This window comes from Scyliorhinus torazame, chromosome 7 (genome assembly GCF_047496885.1).
Source record: "Scyliorhinus torazame isolate Kashiwa2021f chromosome 7, sScyTor2.1, whole genome shotgun sequence".
Lineage (NCBI taxonomy): Eukaryota > Metazoa > Chordata > Chondrichthyes > Carcharhiniformes > Scyliorhinidae > Scyliorhinus > Scyliorhinus torazame.
In genome coordinates, this window is record NC_092713.1 from 60,970,922 (window position 1) to 60,990,820 (window position 19,899).

Here is a 19,899-nt window from a genome sequence, read left to right on the forward strand (position 1 = left end):
CAATCTTCTCCAATTATTCTTTCAAATCTACAATACAAAAATATTTTAAGGCAATACAACAAACTGGTCCAAAAGTTTATTTCAAAACAAGCTATATTTGGGACTGATTACAAATCAGTCATATCACTGATGAACTCATATAACCACGAACTGAGAACACAAAACTCAAGGGATAATAGAAACCCTGAGATGAGATTACCTCTCTGAAAGAATTTTAGGGCTGCATGTTAAGACAAAATGTATCCACTATAAATTCCAACAGCAAATATATTGCACTTTGGATCCTAATGTATTTGCCTTCAATTCTCCTCCTTCCAGTGTCATTATTTCGACACGTATTGATGAAGGAGGCACTGTGAATTTATTGAATGTCAATCAATAGTCTATTAGCGATACATAATTTGGCCAGTATTAACATTGTAATTTGAAAAAAGATTTCTGTTACCTTATCTGAATTAATGATATCTTTTTTACTGATTGGTGTGTTTTCAGAGTCACCACCCCCCAGCTCCAAGATATCACGAACGTCTGCTCCTGTAGCCATCTTTTAAACCTATAGAGTTGAGAAATAGAATGTCAAGAAGGAAATTCAGTTACAATTAAAAATTACATTATTATTTCCCTTCTTGGGCCTGGGTTTAAACTCCAATGCTGACTTAACATTACTCTGCCACTCTGTGCAGACTTTGGAATCCTAATACCTTGGACACTTTTGTGTCATAGACCCATGGTGTAATGAATTAAATTCAGTGTCCAAACATGGGATATTGTAGCTAATGGAAGCATTACCTAGTAGGTAACTAATCCTCTAAAACTACAGAAACGATAACCCTTAATGTTTTAAAATAAACAATGACCCACTCCGCATACACTTACATTAGAGCAGTCTCCACAGGAATTTGGTCTTTATAGGAAATAGCTCAGTCTCTTCAAACTTCCAACCGATTCAGATCTCCCCATTTCAGAGTCACAATGTCAAGCGACTGTCAAAAGAACCATCCTTCAGTTTTTGGAGAGTTTCCAAACACAATACCAGCAGGAGTGACCACTCCAGTTATTTCACCTCCAGGGTCACCAGGGCAAATCTTGCAAAATCTTTTGGCGTGTCTCTGAACAAAGAGCATCCTACCTCCCCTCCCGCCTTCCACGTCGTAGCTCAGAGGGCCTGCAGCTTTCTCTGTTCTGTTGACCAACTGCCATTCACTATAAAAGAGATGGCAGGACTGCAGAGTTTAGATCTGATCTGCTGGTTCTGGGATCGCCTAGCTCTTATATGCTGCATATGTTAGATGTTTAGCTGCTGTTGTATAAAGAGTCAAAGGTACTGCTCCTTTTCCAAACACCTTTAATTTAGTTCAACAGACTCTGCACAAAACTCAAACATCACATCATCTGACATTAAGGCCATCTGAAGCCTCTTTACATATCAGGGGCTGGTTTAGCACAGGGCTAAATAACTGGCTTTTAAAGCAGACCAAGGCAGGTCAGCAGCACGGTTCAATTCCCGTACCAGCCTCCCCGAACAGGCGCCGGAATGTGGCGACTACGGGCTTTTCACGGTAACTTCATTTGAAGCCTACTTGTGGCAATAAGTGATTTTCATTTCATTTTCATATCAGTGTCAATTGTTGGATACTTAACATAAATTAGACAACTAATTGGAATGTCTCTTACCCCGTTACTTAACAGTCTCCCCTTCCTTGGAGACAAAAATAATTAGGTGAAAACAAAATTACAAGAAACTCAAAAACACACATGCAATTTCCCCCCTTCTTATTTTTCCATTTTTTGAAAAAAAAGTCATTAACAATATCCAAAAGTTTCTGTGAGCTAGCCCCTCGTTTTGTAAAACAGTCTGACAATTGATAGCTACTGTCAACCCATTTAATTTTGGCTATTTCCCCCCTGTCCAACATCTGCTTCAAACTTGCAATGTCTATCCTTAACCTTTTTTCATTGCCACTTTTTGTAGAGTGTACATTTTCTCACAGGGATTTGTCAGTGTGACATTCAATAGGTATATTACCCAAATCCCCTAATCCCAAAATTCCTGTCAATATCCGAGATATATAAGAGGCCATATCTACCGCCTCTACAAGGCTTAACGTTTCAGCAGCCAAAGTGCTTTTGACCACTCTCCTTATTTTCTTTGTTTCCCACACAAGAGGGCAACATTTACCATTGTTCCCCAAAAGGAAAACTACAAAACCTCCTGTGCTTGAAACCCCATCACATAAATTTGCATAGGACGCATCACTATAAACTATGAGTTTCAAGTGCCTACGGTCACCTAAAACCGGGAACCTCAAAACACACTCCTGCATTTTTAGTTTGACCAACGCTTTATTTGCTCTTATTATGTCTTCCACTTTGGGATCATTCATTTTTGTACTCAACTCTAAGACATCAAAACTCACATCCGGTCTAGTCTGTCTACCTAACCAATTCAGTTGCCCAATTAAACTTCGCAGTTGCTCTTTTTCCATCTTTGAAACCATTGCGTCTTTTTCTGAAACCCGGCCACGGCTAATTGCTATTGGGCTGGTGCTTTCCAAATAAGATTGCTGACGTAAAGTTGCCCCTAACTAAGTCTGTCCGATTTCCAGTCCAATATATTTAAATGAACTGGAAACCCGACTTCCAACCCTGAATTCTTTCCTCAAACCAGAGATTACAATAGCTTCAAAATCACTAGTCCCACCCCACAAAAAATCATCGACATGCATCATAAAGATGCCAGAAAGATTTCCTTTATAGTGCCAGTAAAACAGTGCCGGATCTGCTTTCAGCTGGCAACAAACTAACTTTAACAAAACTGACCTTAACTGAAAAATATCAGACTTTAGACGCATCATTTAATCCATATACACATTTGTTCAACTTCCAGAGTACCCTTTGTGTGTTAGCTGCCTCTTTAGGACAGAGAAAAATGTCTCTCTGGAGCTGATGCCCCTGCAAGAAGGCAGCTTTTATATCTATAGATTTGCATTCCCATGCCTTTGTGGCTAATGGAGCCAAGAAGATCTTTAAAATAACCTTTCCTGCTGTAGGTGAATCTACCCTTAAATCCCGATCTTCTAAACTTTCTTCAAATCCCCTTGCCACAAGCCTGGCCTTTGCCTTATAAGTTCCATCCGGAAGAACCTTTTCCGTGCAAATCCATCTGTAGGATAGAGCTCTTTGTCCCATATCCGGTACTTTCGTGTATAGCCCAAATTCACTCCAACTATGCAGTTCTTGCTTTTTGGCATCTTTGATCTAACTTATTGGAAGCCACCAAAATCTCACGTGCATGTGGGCTTCTACTCCTATTAGTATTTGTAGTCTTACTCATGTTCCGAGACCTTGATAAACTATGTCCCCTCTTCCGCCTGGCATCTGGTTCTGTACTGCGACTGCTTGATTTTTCCCATCTGCTGTGGGATGTCCTTTCAATAGTTCTCAACCTTTTCCTGCGGACCTGTTCACTATCTGATGTACTATCTGAACTGGCACTGCATTTTTGTGCCCTCCATTTTTGAACTTTGTGTTCCCAATCCAATGTCTTGGCTCCCTCCCCGGAATGCTGTACATTCAACCAATGTTTATACTTTCCAGTGGCCTTCCCTGCTCTACTAATAACAGTTGCATCCTGCCATTGACTAGACCCTTCAGGCAAGTATGTCACTTTTGTACCAACTTTTGGCAGTTGCCCTTTTGGAAAAATGGCCTGTTCTAAATCATCAGAAGTGTTGTGTTCCTCTACAGAAACTCTGTCTATATCAGTTAACTGGTCCTCATAGTTCTGTAACACGTGCGGACCAGATGACCCTGGTTCCTTGTCATGTCTGTCTGCTCTGTCTAAATTTGTAATCTGTACCCATTATCCTTGATGAATGTATCCTAACAGTTTGACTGCCATGTTGCAAAATAATTGTTTTGCCATCTATGCCTATGATCTTCCCTGGGCCTTTCCATTCATTACAATTGTCTCTCTTACAGTATACTATGTCTCCTTGCTGAAAAACGGTATTTGATGGCCGTACATTATGCCTCAAAGCTCTGCGAATTCTTTCAGAGACTTCTGCTTCCAAAAAAGCTTTTCTACTGCTATGTAATGCATTTAAATGCTCAGCAAAGGCAGAGCTACTTGTAGTCCCTTCCCAAGCTGGAGGCTGGTCATCCAAAATGGACGGAATTTTAGGATTTCGACCAAACACTAATTGATAGGGACTATAGCACCCAACCATCTGCAATGAATTCTTTGCATGTACTGCCCATGCTAGAGCTGAATTTAGCTTGCAGTTTGGTTTATCTGCCAAAATGTTCCAGAGCATGTCATCTATTACCGCGTGGTTTCTTTCACACACACCATTATTAAATGGGCTTTCCGCAGCTGTATTCAGAACTGTGATATTTAAGTTTTCACACATATCCCTAAACTCATCATTAGCAAATTCCCCCCCATTGTCCGTAAGGGATTTTGCCGGTGGGCCCATTCCTGTCCCTATCCATTTTTCCACGATTTGATCCAGAATTACTCTCTTTTCTTTACTTCGTACAATCGTTGATTGACCAAATCTGGTTGCTAAATCTACAAAATGCAAAATAAATTATTGGCTTTATCCCAGATCTTAAGGTCCACGGCCACAATGTTGTTAAAATCCCTGGCCAAAGGTAGGGTTACTATCGGTCGTGGTGGTGTCCTTCTGTACTTCCTACAAACTTCACCGCGATCACTAACCTGTTCTATTAGCTTAGTATAGTCTTCATCCCTTCCCCCTGCATCCTTTAATAAATTTTTCAGCCTCCAAGGAGACGGATGCGTAAATTGCCTATGCAAACAAGCTTTTTATCAGCTAAAGTCCCATTTTCAACTGCCATTAACACATCCTTAACAACTGTACTTGAAATATTATTTGTCAGTAATGGAATACAATACTGTCCCGACTGTGTAAATTGTAAGTCCACCGTCTTTCCAAAAACTGTTGCCTTATCCTGTTCCATATCCAGTTTCATGTATCAGGGAGACCTGATAGAGGTATACAAAATTATGAGGGGCATAGACAGAGTGGATAGTCAGAGGCTTTTCCCCAGGGTAGAGGGGTCAATTACTAGGGGGCATAGGTTTAAGGTGAGAGGGGCAAGGTTTAGAGTAAATGTACGAGGCAAGTTTTTTACGCAGAGGGTAGTGGGTGCCTGGAACTCGCTACCGGAGGAGGTAGTGGAAGCAGGGACGATAGTGACATTTAAGGGGCATCTTGACAAATACATGAATAGGATGGGAATAGAGGGATACGGACCCAGGAAGTGTAGAAGATTGTAGTTTAGTCGGACAGCATGGTCGGCACGGGCTTGGAGGGCCGAAGGGCCTGTTGCTGTGCTGTACATTTCTTTGTTCTTTGTTTGTTCTTTCTTCATCGACGGTCTGCTCAGAAGCAAAGGTATCTCACTTGATACAACATCCGTGCTAATGAAATGATTCACTCCGGCAATATTGCAAGGGATCACCACTCTTTTCAGCGACTTCAGAGTATCATCCCAAAACCTGAAATTTGTGGAACTTTCAAATTCCTTAACCTTGTTACGATTTTCAGCATTCAAGGAGTCCAGGTATCATTTTAACCAGTCAATTCCATACACAGTCGATGTGCAGCCACTGTCCAATACAGCACAATTGAAGAATTCTGCAACCAACACCCTCATTACTGGCGTACAACTGCTTGTTAATAGGACAATGCCTTCTTTCTGGTCACTATCTTTTTCCTCTTCTGACTCTTCCATGTCATGTGTCGCTTCACTCTATTATAACGTGTTGGACAGTTGAAAGCATAATGGTATTGAGTCACATCAAAAACATCGATTTATCATGCCCCGTGCATTTCCGGGGTTCATCTTCCTATTGTAGGTTCTAACTGGGTTTCCGTCTTCATAATTTCCGGGTCCCGATCTCCTTCTATAGTCTTGGAACCTGTTTGTAGCCGTACAATTTTGCCATCCTGTTAGTAGTGTATCTTCCATATTCTGCTTTCTTGCAGGGTGACCTATTTGGGTCATCAGAGCCATCGGAAACAAATGTTTCCCCAGAAACTTTTTTAAAGCTTCTGTCATCTGATCGAATAAGGTATCCTTATCCGCAAACTGAACTCCTGTCAAAACCAGGAGCCTTTCCATGTTGCTCACTCTAGCACAGTCAAGTAATTTAAAGGCCAACACAGACTGTGGAAATTCCAGGTTGTGTTTCTGCAGCCTTTTATATAGTCTGCCAAATTCCATTATATAGTCTTCAATGGAGAAATCCTCTATTTTCCGGAACCTATCAAAATCCGACCATGCTTCATACGCACTTAACAAGTCATCCTTCATATAAATCTTATTCATATAACGTAATAGAGTCTGCAGACCTACTTTTGAATCTAACTCTTCCAATTCCAGCTCAGAAAACACTTTGCTCCGGATTTTACGGTCATAAGGTAGAGAAAGAGCCAATGCCTTACCTTGTTTTCTCTTTCCAAGGCAGTTACCTTAGTCTACATAACTACTGCACTTCTCCATTGATCGTACAATCCCCTTTCAGAAAATAAGGGGGGGTGGTCACATCCAGCCATCTTTATCCTAGGTTCAGCCATATATTATTTTTTTCTTCTCACTCAACGCTTGGTTTGGTCTGGAAAAGTTGTATCTTTCAACCCTTCACATTTGCACAGCAACCATCCTCTGCTACCATTTGTTAGACGTTCAGCTGCTGTTGTATAAAGAGTCAAAGGTACTGCTCCATTTCCACAAACACCTTTAATTTACTTCAACAGACTCTGCACAAAACTCTAACATCACCTGACACAAAGGCCACCTGAAGCCCCTTTACATATCAGTGTTAATTATTGGATATTTAACATAAATGAGACAACTAATTGGAATGTCTCTTAACCCATTACTTAACACATACACTGTTTGGCATACATGTATGTAAATCCTATAGGTTGTAGTTTCACCGGGTTGACACCTCCATTTTTAGATATGCCTGGCATACCTTCTTGCACTCTTCATTGAACCAGAGTTGCTCCTCAGCTTGATCATAATGGTAGAGTGAGGGGATATACCAGGCCATGAGGGTACAGATTGTGGCTGAGTACAATTATACTGCTGCTGATACCCACAGCACCTCATGGATGCCCACTTTTGAGTTGCTAGATCTGTTCTAATTCTCTCATTTAGCACAGTGGTAGCACCACACAAAAGGGTATCTAAACATGAAGACATGACTTCATCTCCATAAGAACTGTGCGGTTGCCACTCCTACCAACACTGTCATAGACGATGCATCTGAGATACTTAGATTGGTGAGACAACAAGACCATAAAGATGGAAGAGCAGAAGTGTAGCCATTCGGTCCCTCAAGTCTACTCTGCCATTCAATGAGATCATGACTAATCTGATAATCCTCAACTCCACTTTCCTGCCTGCTTTATCTCCATAATCCTCGATTCCCTACTAAATAAAAATCTGTCCAACCCCCGCCTTTAATATACTTAACAATCCAATCTCTGTAGCTTTCTGTGGTAAAGAATTCTACAGATTCACTACCTTGAGAGAAGAAGTTTTTTTCTCATCTCAGTCTTAAATGAATTACCCTTTACTCTGAGATTATGCCCTCTGGCCCCCTAGATTTTCCCACAAGGGGAAACAGCCTCTCAGCATTTACCCTGTCAAGTTCCCGGAGAATCCTAGATGCCCTAGTAAGGTCACCTCTCATTCTTCTAAACTCGGAGTACAGGCTCAACCAACTCAACCACTCCTCATACAAAAATCCCTCCATCCCAGGTATCAACCTGGTGAACCTTCTCTGGATTGCCTCCAATGCCAGCATATCTCTCCTTTGATAAGGGGACAAACATTGTTCACAGTATTGCAGGTGCGGTTTAAATAGTGCTTTATACAGTTTTAGCAAGATTTCCTGACGTTTAATCCTCAATTCCCTTTGACATAAAGGCCAACATACCATTTGCCTTGCCTATTATCTGAACTTACATACCAGCTTTTTGTAATTTATGCACGAGAACTCCCAAATCCTTTTGTTCTGCAACTTTCTACAGTTTTTCTCTATTTAAATATTTAGCTCATTTATTCTTCCTACCAAAGTGCATAACTTCACATTTTCCGACATTATATTCCATCTGCCAAGTTTTTACTCATTTAATCTGCCTATATCTCTTTGAAGACTCTTGTCATCCTCACCACTTGTCTTCCCACCTATTTTTGTGTCATCTGCAACTTGGCCATAGTACATTCACTTTTCTCGCACCAAGTCTATGTATGAGGACAAGCTCAAGCAGGTTTTTCCTCTTGTTGGTTCCCTCACTACTGAAGAATCAGCCTAGCAGCTATATCAGTCAGCAGTAGTGGTACTGAGTTGTTCTTGAAGATGGACATTGAAGTCTCCCAGAGTTCATATTGTGCCCGTGGCACCTTCAGTGCTTCTTCCAATTGTATTAAATAAGGAGGAGCACTCATTCATCGGCTAAGTGGATGAGAAAGGGTGGAAATCGGCAGGAGGTTTCCTTGCCCATGTTTGAGGTGATGCCAGGAGGCTTCATGGGGTCTGGAGTCAATGTTGAGAACTCCCAGAGCAACTCCTTTTGACTTTTTTCAGCATCTTTGTATTTTAGGTTTCCAGCATCCATGCGTTAGAGAACATTTGAGTTTGAGTGCAAGTTGTAGTTGAGTGTAGCACAGTACCAGTTGTGGCTCAATTGGTGTCATTCTCACCTCCGGAGTCAAAGTTAGAGGTTCAAATCCCACTCCAGGGCTTCAGCAAAAGAAAGAAAAAAATGCTGACATCTTACCCCCCAAATATTCTGCAAATTTGTTCCTATATGTACGAATCTAGGTTCCCTTTGAAGGTTCCTATTGAATCAGTTTCCACACCCTCTCAGGCAGTACATTCTAAAAAAGTCATATTGGACTTGAAATGTTAACTCTGTTCCTCTCGCCACAGGTGCTGCCAGACCTGCTGAGTTTTTCCAGCACTTTTTATTTCAGATCTCCAGCATCCGTAGTATTTTGATTTTACATTTCAGATCATACAATTTGCTGTGTAGAAACCACTGTTCACCTCCTCTCTGGATCTTTTTATCAATTATCTTAAATCTGAGTCCTCTGGTTACTGACCTCCTGTGGGTGGAGATACATTATTTTCCCTATCAAAACCCTCCATAATTTGGAACTAAGTTAAATCTCCCAATAGCATTCTCTGCTCCAAGGAGAATAACTCCAGCTTCTCTAATTTCCCAACCTAACCAAAATCCCATAAGCAAGCGAAACTCCATAAAGCTAATTCTAATAAATATCACTGTACTCTTTCAAAAAAAATCTAAAATGGTCCTAAAAACTGATATCTAGAATTGGGTACAATAGTCTAGTCAGTGATGCACAAAAGCTTTAAATATAACTTCCTTGCTTTTGCACTCTATGCCTCGGTTTATAACACTCACAATTTATATAGAGTCCCTACAGTGCAGAAGGAGGCCATTCAGCCCATTGAATCTGCAACAACCCTCCGAAAGAGAACCATACCTAGGCCCACTCCCGCACCTTATCCCCATAACCCCACCTAACCTGCATTTCTTTGGACTGTGGGGGAAACCGGAGCACCTAGAGGAAACACAGGCAGACATGGGGAGAACGTGCAAACCTCTGCACTGTAAATTCTATGAAATTAGATCTATGAAATTCACACAGACAGTCATCCAAGGCCGGAATTGAACCCGGGTCCCCGGTGCTGTGAGGCAACAGTGCTAACCACTGTGCCATGTGGTTAATAGCTTTATCTACTTGTCCTGCCAGCTTCAAAAACCTGCGTACAAATATTTATTGTTACTGTACCTCCTTTTTATTTGTTTCATTCAGTTTAAAATGCATCCCCTCGGCATTTTCATTCCGTTTATAATGCATCTCCTCAGCCTTCCCACCCAAATGCATCACTTTTTACTACTATGCATTAAATGTTATCTATCATGTGTCTGTCCATTTCAGCAGCCTGTGCCCATATCATTTTGTCATAAGAATGAAAGCTATGATAAATACAACAATTATAGAACGATACAAAGAAGGAGATTAGAAAATCTGTGAGATAGGATTAGATAAAAGTAGTACGCAATAATAAGGGATTTTTATGCCTATCCCTATTTGTCTTGAGGTGATGTTGGGCCTTCTCCTTGAACTGCTGCCATCCTGGTCATAATAATCCTCCCACAATGGTGTTAGGAGCGAATTCTAGAATATTATAAATGCATTTGTAATAAAAGGAAAGAAAAAAAATCGGAGTAAACCTGTAAGAGATGAAAGAGGCAATCTTGTAGTGGCTTTTGAAGAATTGACATATTTCTAAGCACTTTGCCTCAGTTTTCACAGTTCAGCTGGATTTGGGGATTGTAGAACCATTAGTGAGGTTATTGTTAGTATACAGCAATGTATTCCGCTTTCTATTTTTAAAACTAGATTTGTGTAAAGCTTAGTTTAATTAGAAGTCTTTCATGTGGAACTAAGCTTTCAAGTGCCACTAGCTAGTTAATCTCTAATGTCCTCAAAAGAAGTCAAGGTGTCTTTTTATCAGGATGGACCTCTTCCCTCCAAATCCATTGTGCACATTTCTTATTAAATTATCACTATACAGATACTCAGGATAATTCAGTTTTACTGTAACATTACATGAAACCTTGGGAGTTGTATGCCAGCTATGAAATCTGCACTAGTTGAGAATTCCTAATAGGCATTCCTATTTCCCCACTGTAAAAACCTATCTTCTTGCACCTATTCTCACGTTCCTAATTGCAATCTAGGCGCTATTTTAAAATAGATCAATTTAAAATCAATATAAGAACGTGTTTTTCAATCTCTGAACATTGTTAATACATTAACCAAGGCTCACAATTTAAAATTAAAGAATAAACTCCGCACTAGTAGTGTTACAAGCCCAGTTGATATTATAACTGGATGGGAAGACCCCAGAATGGAACCCTGACGTAAAAAATGTAACTTTTACTTAAAAAAAATAAAACGTGGAATAACACAGGACTGTGAATTAGTTTTAACAAGAAAAAAAATTATCATGGCAAAATTTGATTATAATACAATACTCCTTTACTCCCCCCCCCCTTAGTTTAATAATTATACCCAGGTTTTAGGATTAACACGGATTACAAAGTATATCCTAAACTGCAATAGTCTCATTAGCACAAAGTCCCTTTTAAGCACACAAGGTAACTGTAGTAAAAAACACTCCTCTCTGAATCCAATGAATGTCTGTGGATTTCTCCTCAAAACCCCCCAGATAATTATTGTACAGTTAGCCACCTTGTCTCACTGAGATCCAGCTTTCACGAGTGATTTCAAATTCCACTTTTAAAAGTCACACTTTCAATTCTTTTAAATTATGCTTCCCTCCGCCGCTTCCATCAAGGTTTTGTTTTCAGGTTTTACACCTCTCCCTTCAGGTTTCCTTTATCTTAAAGGCTTTCACACAAACTCCAAGGTCCAGCCACCGATTTCCACAATTATTTCAAATAATGCCTCCCAAACTGCAGTAATTTCTCATAAATGTGCACTACTATAGATATCTTTCTGGCCTCTCATGATCCAATGTATTTTCAACTGTCTGCGACTTGACTGAACACTAATCTTTTCTGGTTCCCAGTTTCCTCTGTTCCGTTAACTCCAGATTTCTTGGAAACTTCTCTTCATATCTCTAGCTTCCTTAACTTTGGATTTCTAGCATCGGTTTACTTAACCATTAATCCACAGTATGGCATTTCCTCTAGCAAGGCTAAAAAAATGTTCCTGCTTTAAGTCTTCTAAAACTAACTGTTTCGAGCAGAGTTGTGAGAGCTGCCTTCTCTCTCACTGTGTCGCCAACTGAAATCAAATTCAGCTAAACTAAAACTTAAAAGCTTCTCTGCCCTACAAGGCCCCAGTTGCAACCACTGCTAGTTTATTTACTCTTCACATTGTAGCCCTCTCCAAGTACCATAGAATCTCAGTTGGAATTGAAACCAACCCCAACCCCCACACATACAAACACCTTTGTCCAGAATTAACCTAACGATAGGTTTTGCCCTTCCGTGGCATGGTGGTACAGTGGTTAGCACTGCTGCCTCATAGCTCCAGGGACCAGGGTTCAATTCCAGCTTCAGGTGACTGTGTGTGGAGTTTGCACTTTCTCCTGGTGTCTGCATGGATTTCCTCCAGGTGCTCCGTTTTCCTCCCACAATCCAAAGATGTGCAGATTAGGTGGATTGGCCATGTTAAATTGCCCCTTAGTGTCCAAAAGGTTAGGTTAGGTTGGGTTACTGGTTTAGGGTGTTTGTGTGGGCTTAAGTAGGGTGCTCTTTCCAAGGGTCAGTGCAAACTCGATGCGCTGAATGGCCTCCTTTTGCACTGTAAATTCTATGATTTCAGGCACAAAAACATTTAAAACAAAACTTTTAAAGGGGCAATTTACCATGGCCAATCCATCTACTCTGCACATCTTTGGATTGTGGGGGGAGACCCATGCAGACACAGGGCGAATGTGCAAACTCCACACGGACAGTGACCCGAGGCCGGGATCGAATCCGGGTCCTCGGCTCCGTGAGACAGCAGTGCTGACCACTGCACCACCCCAGAAACATAAAATAAACCCGCTTAAAACTATACCTTATTCCTAATAACATACCATACAAATAGATTCTGATCACATCAGTGTTACTACAAGACAAAATGTCACACAAAAGTCACTTAAATTGACTTGGTGACTGAAAGAAGACAATATTAATAAGGCAATAAAAATGAAGTGTCAAAAGACAATCAAATTTGCCAAATTAGAAATCACTGGAACAATAATTCAGTCATCCAATGATATGCTTTTGTTTAGCCCAAGGGCAGCACGGTAGCACAAGTGACTAGTACTGTGGCTTCACAGCACCAGGGTCCCAGGTTCGATTCCCCACTGGATCACTGTCTGTGAGAAGTCTGCATGTTCTCTCCGTGTCTGCCTGCGTGGGTTTCCTCCCACAGTCCAAAGACGTGCAGGTTAGGTGGATTGGCTATGCTAAATTGCCCTAGTGTCCAAAACGGTTAGATGGGGTTATTGGATTACGGGGATAGGGTTGGGTCGGCGCAGACTCGATGGGCCGAATGGCCTCCTGCACTGTATGTTCTAAGTACCAATATGCATAGAGTAACCCAGGAATCAAAAGTGCTATATACTGAATGTGCGCTGGCATTTGTATTACGTACACATAAATTGGTTATTTCAATGCTTTGACTTAACGCACAGACTTAGTTCACTACTGAAATATACATTTCATTCCAGCAGCACTCGTACAGGCAGCAATAATCTGGCATTTGTATGGGGGCTCCTCTTTCCAGCTAGGCCCAAACACTTCATTCTCAGTTCTGTAATGAAAGCTATCAAGATGAACGAATAACAACGGAGGCTACATCACCCAATTATAAATGGTAAAACAGATACCTTGATTATTCACCCCCAAACACAAAGTTTGCTTTCCTCTTTAAACCTGCTGCTGCTGTTACTGCTTCCAGGCTAACACCGGCACTGACCCAACTGCATGATGGGAAGGCCGCCCATACCGCGCATGTGCGGACTGCTACAGTATCTCGGGAGTTGTTGTTTCGGCAGTTGGTAAGAGGAACAGTTGAAACTAGCTGGAAATAGCGAACTGATTTCGGCCCCAGGTGTGCTGGCCCGTCCTTTGTTTTTTTTTTAAAAATCAAGACACGGCTTAACACCTTTGAAAGCAACGACCCAATTTGCGCGCGAGGTTTTACCGGACCTGTCGCAGGGAGATCATAGCCGGTGTGACAGGCGCGGGGAGGGCGCCAGGTGCGGAAAGCGCGCGAGAGGAATCTGTTCGAAAGCACGAGAACCGCCACGGGACAGGGCGCAAGAGAGGGTGAGCAGGTTTGAAGCCGCGCGCGAGGGATTCGGTGGCAGCTCGAGGAGCAGACACCACGTAACAGAGAGAGACGACAGGTAACAGAGAGCAGGTAATAAATAAACAACAGGTAATAGAGAGGCAACAGGTTATAGAGAGTGAGCGAGCAGATAATAGAGAATGGTAAATGTTGGTCCATACAATGATGCCCACATCCCATGGATGAATAGGAACAAAAAATGACAGAACCGATAATAGAGAGCAGGTAATAGAAAGTGAGAGAACAGGGAATAGACAACAAATAATAAAGGATGACAGAATTGGTAGAGAGTGCCAACAGGTAATGGAGAACAGTTAATAGAGAGTAAGAGACTTCCGGTTGCGGCTATGTGGAGCTAAGTCGCACGTTCGTCAGCTCCCGCTTTTGGGCTCTTTTCAGGGCCCCCAACGGCATTTTTGTCGACATGTCCCAGTGTGGGAAGAAGACTGCAACATTCCCCCGACAGTGTATGGCTTGGACCAGGAGCGGGGTGACTAAAAAAGTGGTGGTGAAGCCAAAGAAACTGCGAGGGAAGAAGAGCAAGATGGCAGCGGGCGGGGACGAGGCAGCATGGATGCAGTGGGCGCAGGAGCAGCAGGAGGTTATCCAGCACTGCTTCAGGGAGATCAAAGTGGACCTGCTGGAGCTGATGAAGGCTTCTATTGATAAGCTGCTGGAGGCCCAGGGGGTGGCGATCTGCGAGGTCCGACAAAAGATCTCCGATAACGAGGACGAGATCTTGGGCCTTGCAGTAAAGGTGGAGGTGCACGAGGAGCTCCACAAGAAATGGCAGGAACAGCTCGAGGAGATGGAGAATCGGTCGAGGCGGAAGAATCTGTGGATCCTGGGCCTCCCGGAGGGGTCGGATGTGGAGGCCTATGTGGTCACCATGTTAAACTCGCTGATGGGAGCGAGGTCCTTCCAGAGACCCCTGGAGCTGGAAAGGGCCCATAGAGTGCTGGCGAGGAGGCCCAAGGCTAACGAGCTGCCGCGGGCGGTGTTGGTGCAGTTTCATCGGTTCGCTGATCGGGAGCGTGTACTCAGGTGGGCCAAGAAAGAGAGGAGCAGCAGGTGGGAGAATGCGGAGGTTCGAATATATCAGGGCTGGAGCGCGGAGGTGGCGAAGAAGAGGGCCGGGTACAACCGGGCGAAGGCGGTGCTGCACAGGAAGGGGGTGAAGTTTGGCATGCTGCAGTCGGCGCGTCTGGGTCACCTACAAGGACCAGTACCATTATTTTGAGTACCCGGAGGAGGCGTGGACACAAACTGAGGGTCGGGATGGACGGGTCGGGGATTGCTGTTGTGTTACATTTTGAGGGGGGCTTCTTTGTTCTTGTTCAGTTTTGGTTTGGTTGGAGTGCGTTGGGCACTGTTTTGGTTGTGTCTGTCAGGTGGGCTCTTGTTGGGGGGGGGGGCGCAAGTAAACTGAGTAGGGGGTGGATGGCTGGTGGAGGAGGAGGGGGCCCGAGTCGGGGAGGCGGCCCCGCGGCGGAGGCCCGAGTCGGGGGGAGGGGACTGGGCCTGTAAAAGGAGCTGCGACAGAGGAGGAGGAGGAGGCGGGGCCGGGCAGGTGGAAAGCGTGGGCTTTTTCCCGCGCTGAAGGCTGGAGAGGGTGGGGTGGGGAAGCGCGGGTTTTTCCCGCGCTTGGGATGGAACGGGGAGGCGGATAGCCTTCTGGTGGGTAATGGAGGGGGAGGGGAAGTCCCATAATGGGAGGAGTCGATGGAGAGGCAGGAGTGGCTGGGGTCAGCAGGAGTCCGCTTACTTGCGGGAGTGCAATGGGGGGAGCAATGCAGCTAGCAGGGGTCCTAGCTTGGGGGTTGGTTGTTGGGGGAGGGGAACCGGGTTGCTGCTGGTATGGTCAAGGGGGAGCTGGAGTGACTAGAGGGCGTTGGGACGGGGGTCTGCCGCCGTGGGGAACATGTTGGGCGCTTGGCTGGCCGAGGAGGGTTTATGGCTAGTCGGCGGGGGAGAAGGGCGGGTAGCCCCCTGATCCGGCTGATAACCTGGAACGTAAGGGGGCTGAACGGGCCGTTTAAGCGGGCCCGGGTGTTCGCACACCTGAAGGGCTGAAGGCGGATGTGGTCATGCTCCAGGAGACGCACCTGAAGGTGGCAGACCAGGTAAGATTGAGGAAGGGGTGGGTAGGCCAGGTGTTTCATTCGGGGCTGGATGCCAAAAATCGGGGGATGGCGATCTTGGTGGGATAGCGGGTGTCGTTCGAGGCGTCGAGCATTGTGATAGACAATGGCGGCAGGTACGTAATGGTAAGTGGTAAGCTGCAAGGGAAAAGGGTGGTTCTGGTCAACGTGTACGCCCCGAACTAGGACGATGCGGGTTTTATGCGGCACATGTTGGATCGGATCCCGGACTTGGAAGTGGGGGGCCTGATAATGGGGGGGGGGGGGGGGACTTTAACACTGTTGGATCCGGCACTGGATGGCTCCAGGTCTAGGACGGGTAGGAGGCCGGCGGCGGCTAAAGTGCTGAGGGGGTTTATGGACCAGATGGGAGGGGTGGACCCTTGGAGATTTGGAAGGCCGGGCGGCTGGGGAATTTTCATTCTTCTCGCACGTTCATAAGGCCTATTCCCGGATCGACTTTTTTGTTATGAGCAGGGCGCTGATTGCGAAAGGATACCGAGTACTCGGCGATAGCCATTTTGGATCACGCCCCGCATTGGGTAGACCTAGAGCTGGGGGAGGAGAGGGACCAGCGCCCGTTGGGGCGCTTGGAGGTGGGGTTGTTGGCGGATGAGGAGGTGAGCGAGCGGGTCCGAAGAAGTATAGAGAGATACAACGATAACGGGGAGGTCCGAGTGGGGATGGTCTGGGAGGCGGCGGTGGTTAGGGGAGAGCTGATCTCCATTAGGGCCCACAAGGAGAGGCGAGAGCAGAGGGAGAGAATGGTGGGGGAGATGGTGAGGGTAGACAGGAGGTATGTGGAGGCGCCGGAGGAGGGACAGTCGAGGGAGAGGTGTAGCCTCCAGGCTGAATTCGATCTGTTGACCACCAGGAATGCGGAGGCGCAGTGGAGAAAGGCCCAGGGGGCGATTTATGAATATGGGGAAAAGGCAAGTCGGATGCTGCCGCATCAGCTTCGGACGCGGGATGCAGCTAGGGAGATTGTGGGAATTAAGGATGGGGGGTGGGGAGGAGTGGGGTTGGCATCAATGGGGTCTTCAGGGACTTTTATGAGGAACTGTCTCGGTCCGAGCCCCCACTGGAGGAGGGGGGGATGGGCCGCTTTCTGGACCAACTGACGTTCGTGAAAGTGGAGGAGGGTCTGGTGGCGGGATTAGGGGCCCCGATTGGGTTGGAGGAACTGGCCAAAGGGATTGGGAGCATGCAAGTGGGGAAGGCACCGGGGCCAGACGGTTTCCCGATCGAATTTTACAAAACATATGTGGACCTGTTGGGCCCGTTGCTGGTTAGGACCTTCAATGAGGCAAGGAAGGGGGGGGGGGGGGGCGTTGCCCCCGACGATGTCCCAGGCACTGATCCCCTTGATCCTGAAGCGGGACAACGGTCCCCTGCAGTGTGGGTCTTACAGGCCGATTTCTTTGTTAAATGTAGATGCCAAGGTGCTGGCGAAGGTCTTAGCCACGAGAATTGAGGATTGTGTGCCGCAGGTCATCCACGAAGACCGGACGGGGTTCGTGAAGGGGAGGCAGTTGAACACGAATGTGCGGAGGCTCCTGAACGTTATTATGATGCCGGCGAGGAAGGTGGAGGCGGAGTTAGTGGCGGCGATGGACGCTGAGAAGGCCTTCGATAGGGTAGAGTGGGGGTACTTGTGGGAGGTACTGAAGAGGTTCGGGTTTGGGGAGGGGTTCGTCAGGTGGGTTAGGCTGTTGTACGAGGTCCCGATGGCGAGTGTGGCCACAAACAAGAGGAGGTCTGAGTACTTTCGGTTGCATCGAGGGACGAGGCAGGGGTGTCCCTTGTCCCCTGTCCCCCCTGCTCTTCGTGCTGGCGATTGAACCCCTGGCTATGGCACTGAGGGAGTCGAGGAACTGGAGGGGGCTGGTGCGGGGTGGGGAGGAGCATAGGGTGTCGCTCTATGCGGACGACTTGCTGCTATATGTGGCGGACCCGGTGGGGGGGAATGCCGAAGGTAATGAGGATCCTCGGAGTTCGGGGATTTCTCAGGGTACAAGCTCAACATGGGAAAGAGCGAGTTGTTTGTGGTTCACCCGGGGGACCAGGAGAGGGGGATTGAAATTAAAATTAAAATCGCTTATTGTCACAAGTAGGCTTCAAATGAAGTTACGGTGAAAAGCCCCTAGTCGCCACATTCCGGCACCTGTTGGCGAGCTCCCACTAAAAAGGGCGGAGAGGAGCTTCAGGTATTTGAGGGTCCAGGTGGCCAAGAGCTGGGGGGCCCTGCATAGACTTAATTTCACGAGGCTGGTGGAGCAAATGGAGGAGGGGTTTAAGAGGTGGGATGCGTTGCCGCTGTCCCTGGCGGGTAGGGTGCAGTCAGTCAAGATGACGGTGCTCCCAAGGTGTTTGTTCCTGTTCCAGTGCCTCCCCATTCTTATCCCGAAGGCCGCCTTTAGGCGGGTCAACAGGAACATACGGGGGCGAGGGACTCCGAGGGTGAGAAGGGTGTTCCTGGAGCGGAGTAGGGATGGGGGGAGCGGGCACTGCCCAACCTCTGTAGGTACTACTGGGCTGCCAGTGCGGCGATGGTGCGCAAGTGGGTGATGGTTGGGGAGGAGGCTGCATGGAAGAGGCTGGAGACGGCGTCTTGTGAGGGTACAAGTCTGGAGGCGCTGGCAACGGTGCCGCTGCCGCTCCCTCCAATGAGGTATACCATGAGCCCGGTAGTGGCGGCTACCCTCAATCTGGGGGCAGTGGAGGCGGCACAGGGGGGAAGTTGGGACCTCGGTGTGGACCCCAATACGGGGGAACCACCGGTTTGTCCCTGGGAGAATAGATGGAGGGTTTTCGGGGTGGCACAGGGCAGGGATAAGAAGGTTGGGGGCCTGTTTGTGGACGGGAAGTTCGCAAGCCTGGGTGAACTGGAGGAGAAGTATGGGCTCCCCCCGGAAACGTCTTTAGGTATCTACAGGTAAGGTCGTTTGCCAGGCGGCAAGTGGTGGAATTCCCGCTGCTGCTGCCACGCACGGTACAGGACAGGGTGCTGTCGGGGGCGTGAGTTGGAGAGGGGAAGATCTCGGCAACATACCAGGTGATGGAGGAGGAGGAGGCCTCGATGGAGGAGCTGAAAGGTAAGTAGGAGGAGGAGATCGAGGAGTTGCCAGGCGGCAAGTGGTGGAATTCCCGCTGCTGCTGCCACGCACGGTACAGGACAGGGTGCTGTCGGGGACGTGAGTTGGAGAGGGGAAGATCTCGGCAACATACCAGGTGATGGAGGAGGAGGAGGCCTCGATGGAGGAGCTGAAAGGTAAGTGGGAGGGGGAGATCGAGGAGGGGACGTGGCCAGATGCCCTAGGGAGGGTGAACTCTTCCTCTTCGTGCGTGAGGCTCAGCCTCATACAGTTTAAGGTGCTGCACAGGGCACACATGACCGGGACAAGGATGAGCCGTTTTTTTTGGCGTGAGGACAGGTGTGTTAGGTGCTCAGGGAGCCCAGCAAACCACACCCATATGTTCTGGGCATGCCCAGCGCTGGAGGAATTTTGGAAGGGCGTAGCGAGGACGGTGTCGAGGGTGGTAGGATCCAGGGTCAAACCGGGCTGGGGGCTCGCAATATTTGGGGTTGCAGAGGAGCCGGGAGTGCAGGAGGCGGAAGAGGCCGGTATTCTGGCCTTTGCATCCCTGGTAGCCCGGCGGAGGATTCTTCTTCAGTGGAAGGATGCGAGGCCCCCAAGCGTGGAATTCTGGATCAACGATATGGCGGGGTTTATTAAATTGGAGAGGGTGAAATTTGCCTTGAGATCGGTGCAAGGGTTTTTCAGGCGGTGGCAACTGTTCTTGGACT

General features: G+C 46.4%; 2 protein-coding genes across 6 annotated transcripts in view; one reads left to right on the forward strand and one right to left on the reverse strand.

Moving 5' to 3' along the window:
* The window catches only part of dmap1 (DNA methyltransferase 1 associated protein 1), a 96,476-nt gene extending 82,844 nt beyond the window's left edge, over positions 1 to 13,632 (reverse strand). The window contains exons 1-2 of one of the 2 annotated variants that reach the window (XM_072510773.1): positions 13,487 to 13,632; positions 446 to 553 (exon numbers count right to left, since the gene is read on the reverse strand). In XM_072510773.1, the coding sequence (XP_072366874.1) occupies positions 446 to 544 (99 nt within the window). In that variant the 5' untranslated portion in view covers positions 545 to 553; positions 13,487 to 13,632. Of the gene's footprint in view, positions 1 to 445; positions 554 to 6,476; positions 6,496 to 13,486 lie in introns of those variants that run through there. The other variant, XM_072510774.1, reaches the window with a different exon arrangement.
* LOC140426254 (HORMA domain-containing protein 1-like) overlaps positions 13,618 to 19,899 on the forward strand; it is a 128,860-nt gene continuing 122,578 nt past the window's right edge. For 2 of the 4 annotated variants that reach the window (XM_072510776.1, XM_072510779.1), the window contains exon 1: positions 13,704 to 13,928. The gene's annotated coding sequence lies outside the window, so the exon portion shown is untranslated. Of the gene's footprint in view, positions 13,658 to 13,703; positions 13,929 to 19,899 lie in introns of those variants that run through there. The other 2 variants (XM_072510777.1, XM_072510778.1) reach the window with 2 other exon arrangements.